Genomic DNA, 6844 nt, shown 5'->3' on the forward strand with positions numbered 1-6844 from the left:
ACCTCGTCCAAGTCTTTGCAATGGAGGGTTGATTCTGGACACAGAGTTCTGCTTTCGACTTTGTCGCCCATAGCTCTCTCGGTATGCTCTTCGTAGGAGGACCTGCTAGCTTTTGGATTCCTGCTTAACTCCAGCTTTTTTAACACTCGTCCGCCCCTTGCCACTTAAGGGGTCGGATTCGTCCGCATGGTGCCTATAACGATGGGAGCTTCACCGGCTTCACCTTTGGCGCTCCTCCTGGTGAACTTCCGTTTTTCGGACCTGTCATCACTGCCCGATTCCTTTGTTTTTTTTTTGCCGCCGACTTGCCACGAGGTATGGCTGACTGCTGCGGTGATAAGGACTGTATCGGAAATTAACTATATATGTTCAAAACATCCTAAAAAATAATTTATTCAAGTTATAAATAATTTTATTTTTGGAGGTACTATATAAATCCTCAGAAAAAGGAATGGCACTTTTGCTTTTGTAAAAATAATTATTTTACATGGTCATCAATCTCAAAGTTTAAACGCATGATCTTAAAATTTTGGACACCTCTTAAAAATTTGAAATTGCGGAAAAAATGGATTTTTTTTTTATTTTTTCAAATATTTTAGCGCAAATATATTCTTTCCCAGATTGCTCATAATATAGGTAAAAAATTATTTTCAAGAAAAAGTTCGACTCCATTTGAGCGCAGTTCTTAAAAATGAAAAAAGGTCATTTTTCAGGGACCCCATTTTTTGATGCTTATTCAAAGCACGATTACGCAAATAAAAAATGCATCAAATTGATGATTAAATTTTTTTCTAATTGGAAATGTTTTTAAACTTAACGACGAGGTAGCTTTAGTAGAGAACGGAATTGTATAACCTTTGAAGATATTTAAAACAGGCTGTCAAAGTTCGACAAAAAATTAGTGTTTTTTTAGGATAGGTCATTTTTTAAATGTTGAGGGTTTTTCGATCATAAATACTTTTTTTTAAGTTGGTGTTCGGTGATATGTTATGTGTACATGACTGCTAACAATAATAATTATTTTTTGGATTTTTCGCCGTACAAGTTTTATTCGCTACAGGTTATTGAAACGCTGAAAAATCTTTAAAAAACAACAATTTGTCCAAAACTTTAATTTGTGAGGTGTATTCATTCTACAATATTTTCAATAATGCTAAACATTTTTCAAATTTTTTCAGGCTGTTCTAAACTTGACTGTATTGTGAAGATTTGATAGAAGAACCGAAATGATAAGACCAAACATGCTTCGAGATAGAGCATCCTGAATGTTTATAGTTAATTTCCGATACACTCCTTATTCTCCGCTGATGGGTATGCATCAGTAAAATGGGCGTCCTTGTGTTTCTTGGAGCCAGCGGCCTTGACCACTTCGGCGTGAAGAAGAGCGTAGTTTGTATCCTTTGGGGGATACTTCCAACAACACTGACTTCCTTCGCAGTTGTACTGGTTTCTACTTTTCACGCTTCGGGTGTTCGGCTTGCTACACTGGCATTTTTTGTTGCTGATAACTCCTTCTCAGCTGTTTCGGCTCTGTGTACCATACTCATCCACTTCTTCACTGCCGATCCAAGAGTCCCTTGGTTCTTAAACAACAACATTTTGATGACCTTGTGCATGTTGCTTCTTTTATCGACATATTCGTGAAGCTGATCAAACATCTTTTCTGCTGCCTTTATCCATAGTAGTTTTGGTACAGTCGACCACGTGCTGTACTGCTGCTTTTGCTTTTGTACTTGCTCTTGCTGTTTTGTGGGTTCTCAGCCTTGACAAAGTTAAAACGCTATTATTTAAATTTGTCCGACATTTTGGTCCGTTTGGGACCTTTTTCATCGACTCAAACGGACTGAAACTTCGGAAAAAATAAAATAAGAGCGTTTTCGAATGAGTGTAATCAGTTTTGTAGATCGGTACAAGAAGAGCGTTTTCAGTTTCTAACTACATTCGAGCACACCAACGATATAAATAAGAGGTTAAGAGTTTAACACAAATAAGTATTAACGAGAATGATTGACAGTTACTGTAGAAAAGCAAAATGGTACAACTAATTGAAACAAACGCCAAATCAATTGTTTCACCCTTAGTTCCTCAAGACAAGTTGCGCTATTACTTCACCTAATCAACCAAACCATTAACCGATCAGTGAACGTATAAAAAATTGAAGCAACATCTCTTCAAACGCACCCCTCCGTGCCGGTAGGTTCATGTCGGAATAAATTAAATCCGCCCGCAAGTGGTATGCGGGTATATGCCATACCGGCTTAATTACCTACGTTTTATTTCGCCCACGGGGATGACAGACAGCACTGTGTACAATCACTTACCCGGCTTTGATTGAACATGGTGTTTAATAAATTGATGCTCAGTTTCGAATGTGGAACTGGTGCACTAGGTTCGATTGTGCGCGGTCAAAAATTTAGAGCAAAGTTACGTGCGTTCATATAACACTGGAAATCAATTAAGAAGATGAGAAATTCATAGGGTCTGGCTCATTCTGCGAGTCATGTGAGGAGCAGAGAGTAAATGAATAAAAATTAGCATGGTACGATTTATTTTTGTGTGATAATATCTCTTTGCAAAATATTCCAATTTCAAAGGAGATGAACCAGCCTAGGGCTGAAAATCTCTATAATAAAGTAATCATAATAATTCCAATTTCAAAAATGTTTATCCACGTCTTGTTCAGGTGAAGTATATATACTAAGCGTATTAATATATTCTATTTTTTTTCTATGTATTGTGATATTTTGTGTGAATATGTTGTTTAATTATTATTTACATATATTAGGCAGAATAAAAGTTGGGTCAATATTTGTCATCCGGTAAATAAAGTTTAGGCGAGTGTTCGATAGAAATGTTGTTGCTATTACAAAACTTCTACATCATATTATTATATTCAAAACTCAATTTGAAATGCATGTGCTTTGTGCATCAATATTCTACAAATACGGTGTCTAACCTAGCAGTCTTTAGTTGGATGAAGATTTATTTATGATAAACCTAAGAAATTTTGCACCAGTCTAATTCCGAATTATATTAATCTGTTTAAAAGTTTGCTCAACACCTTGGTGGAAAGTAAGTAAGGTATTTGAGGCAAATAATTAAATTTAAAAAAAAAAATCATCCAAATCTAAAGGAACCTGTACCTGGCGCCAGGTGTAGTAGTAAAACTCTCGATACATTAAAATCATGTCAGTCTGATAGCACTTTTAAACATATGTACATATTACTAATATTAAAAACTAAGACCATTTAAAACCACTTGGATGATTCCTTCTTCTTCTCCTTGACGTGGTACGTCACTGGTACGTGCTTTGTGATATAAACCGGTTTCTCGATGTACTCTGGAACGAGCTTTTCAACATGAACTGCGTACGGCTTCGGCACTTTGATGTATTCCTTCTGGACAACGGGAACCTTGACTTCCACTGGGTATGGGACTGGACGATCTACTTTGTACGGTATGGTTTTCTCCACCACAAACGGAATCGTCTTCTCTACAACGTAATGGCTCGTTTTCTCAACTTTCACTGGATATGGCACCTTGACTGGGACGGCGACATCTTTCTGGACTTCAACTGGATATGGAGCTGGGACAGTTTTGGTGATGGTCACTTTTTTGACAATTTTTTCCTGCTTACTAGTGCTGCCAGAATCATGGCCGCCACCGGACTTGCCCGAATCGTGACCGCCACTGGACTTTCCGGAATCATGTCCACCACCGGAGCTATGTCCGTGTCCACCTCCACCGCTGCCGTATCCTCCACTGAGGCTACCAGAACTGTGTTCATGTACAATATCATGTCCTCCATGCCCGCCTCCAGAGCCTCCATGTCCTCCGCCAGAGCCTCCGTGTCCACCGCCAGAGCCTCCGTGTCCACCGCCAGAGCCTCCGTGTCCTCCACTAGAGCCACCGTGTCCTCCGCTGGAGCCACCGTGTCCTCCGCTGGATCCACCGTGTCCTCCGCTGGAGCCACCGCGTCCACCACCACCAGAACTCTCCTTGTGTCCTCCATCGAAGCTGCTGAAGCTGTGACCGTAGGCGCCACTAATATCACCAGAGCTTTCTTTATGATCCCCTCCGAAGCTACCGAAACTGTATCCATGTCCACCACTGCTACCACCATGGTCATGACCCCCTCCGATGCTTCCGAAACTATGACCACCAGAGCTCTCCTTATGATCCCCTCCAATACTACCGAAACTATATCCGTGTCCTCCAGAACTCTCCTTATGACCCCCTCCAAAACTGTGGCCGTGTCCTCCAGAACTCTCCTTATGATCCCCTCCAAAACTGTGGCCATGTCCTCCACCGCCACCACCAGAACCGTGGTCATGACCTCCTCCGATACTTCCGAAACTATATCCATGGCCTAAACTGATACCACCGGAACTCTCTTTATGATCTCCTCCATGACCTCCAAAGCTATGGCCGTGTCCTCCAGAACTCTCCTTATGACCTCCTCCGATGCTACCGAAACTATGTCCATGACCTAGACTGATACCACCAGAGCTCTCCTTATGACCTCCCCCATGGCTGCCAAAACTGTGGCCGTGTCCTCCAGAGCTTTCCTTATGACCTCCATCGAAGCCGCCAAAGCTCAATCCATGGCCTCCAAAACTATGACCATGTCCTCCAGAGCTCTCCTTATGATCTCCTCCGATGCTGCCAAAACTATGTCCGTGGCCTAGACTGATACCACCAGAGCCCTTCTTGTGATCTCCTCCGATGCTACCAAAACTATGCCCATGGCCTCCGGAACTCTCCTTATGACCGCCTTTGAAACCACCAAAACTTAGTCCATGGCCTAGACTGATACCGCCTGAGCTTTCCTTATGACCCCCTGCGCCATGGTCGTGTCCGCCAGAGCTCTCCTTATGACCGCCAAAACTATGACCATGTCCTCCGGAACTTTCCTTATGACCTCCTCCAATACTGCCAAAGCTATGTCCATGGCCTAGGCTGATACCGCCTGAACTTTCCTTATGTCCTCCTCCGATGTCACCAAAACTAATGCCGTGTCCTCCAGAACTTTCCTTGTGACCCCCTCCGATATCACCAAAACCATGTCCATGGCCTCCGGAACTCTCCTTATGGCCACCTCCGATACTGCCGAAACTATGTCCATGGCCTAAGCTGATACCGCCTGAGCTTTCCTTATGTCCTCCTCCGATGTCACCAAAGCCATGTCCATGACCTCCAGAACTCTCCTTATGACCTCCTCCGATGTCGCCAAAACCGTGTCCATGTCCTCCGCCTGAGCCATGACCATGTCCTCCGCCTGAGCCATGACCATGTCCTCCACCAAAGCCAGCAAAACTATGCTTATGATCATCGCCGGAGTCATGGCCAAATCCTCCACTATGGCCAGAAGACTCTTCCTCGTGTCCTTTACTGAATACAATGATATGTCCGTGGTCTCCACCGTAACTGGATAATCCATGTCCCTTGCCGGTGTCGTGAGACTCGTGCCCACCAGATGATTCCTTTCCATCGCCTCCATGTCCTCCATCAAAGCTAATGGAACCATGCCCGTATCCTTCGCCCAAACTTGACGATTCCTCGTGGCCCTTGCCGAAGCTGACGGCCCCGTGTCCATGATCTCCACCGTAACTGGATAATCCTTCTCCGTATCCCTTACCGGCGTCGGATGACTCTCCTCCGTGTCCTTCACTTCCACCCGAGGAACCGTGTCCAAATGCGTCATCCCAGAGATCCCGCTTTTCCTTTTTTGTGGAATTGCCGACATCTGCGCACGAGGCAGTGACCAACACCATAGCCAACACTACGAACGCCTGAAAACAGCACAAAGATCACAGGTTAATCCAATTGCACAACCACTTAACCCAAAACCCCAAAACCCGTTCATCCTACCTTCATATTTGACGCCGCTCGCTTAAACCCAAAATGCGCTCCAGTGAGTGTGACCGGTGAACACGACCGTTGACGAATGGTGTCCCAGAAGCCGGGTCCAAGTTGTTTTATAATGGTTCACATGTGGGGTCCGATCCGTCGTCGTCGTCGTCGTCACCGCATTTGCCAAAAACGGTGCTCTCTTTCTCCACGTGCACGTGCCCGTCAGCCAGCCAGTCAGTGTGCACGGGCAAAGGCGAGCCAATTTCGCAAGTTATCTCCTCGCGCACGGTGGGATGGGGTAAACAAACAAAGGGCCATGAATGATTGCGAATGGTACTCTTCTCAACGGGTCATTTGTTTTATTTGGGGAAATGTTTATTTACTTTTAAAAACAATGTAATGGGACAGAACGTTTCAATCAAATAATGACGTAACACAAAAGCGTTGAAAGTATTTCACTGAAAACAAAATTGAGTTTCTTAAAATCGTAAAAGACACTTTATTGTGGCGTCACTTTTTCTATTTTGTTTGCTTCATCTTCTTCTAAATGTTACGACCCAACTGGTACAAAGCCTGCTCTTCAGCTGACCCAGTAAACATTTTGGTCTGCTTTACATTTTTTCAGGAATTTCTTATTTTTTTCTGAATTATGTCAAAAAATCTTCAAAAGGGACTGCTTTAAAAATACCATAAACTTCTTCGAGATTTCCATGGATTTCTTAAGAAATTCGTTAAGTATTTATTTTTCATGAAATCTTGTAGTAAATTATTCGAAGATTCCTTCGAAAATCCTTTCAATGATGTTTAAAAAAATATTTTTTTTTTCAAAGAAATCTCCAGGGTTTTTTTGGAAACTTCTCCTTGGATTCCTCCATATATTACTCAAGAAGTTCTTACATGTTTTTGTATCAAAATCCCAAAAATTAGCTCGGAAATTTTTTTTTAGATATTTATTGAGAAACTCCTCTTGAGATTCCCTCTGAAATTCCA

At 42.6% G+C, this 6844-nt stretch overlaps 1 protein-coding gene across 1 annotated transcript; it reads right to left on the reverse strand.

The window, feature by feature from the left end:
* Nucleotides 1–2841: 2841 nt before the first annotated feature.
* On the reverse strand, nucleotides 2842–6166 carry LOC109408532 (loricrin). Its single transcript, XM_019681851.3, has 2 exons — nucleotides 5873–6166; nucleotides 2842–5793 (listed from the first exon to the last, which is right to left on the reverse strand). Exons 1-2 carry the CDS (start codon nucleotides 5876–5878, stop codon nucleotides 3250–3252), a joined length of 2550 nt encoding a protein of 849 aa, XP_019537396.3. The 5' UTR covers nucleotides 5879–6166; the 3' UTR covers nucleotides 2842–3249.
* Between the last annotated feature and the right edge of the window lie 678 nt (nucleotides 6167–6844).

Source organism: Aedes albopictus, chromosome 2 (assembly GCF_035046485.1).
Source record: "Aedes albopictus strain Foshan chromosome 2, AalbF5, whole genome shotgun sequence".
Lineage (NCBI taxonomy): Eukaryota > Metazoa > Arthropoda > Insecta > Diptera > Culicidae > Aedes > Aedes albopictus.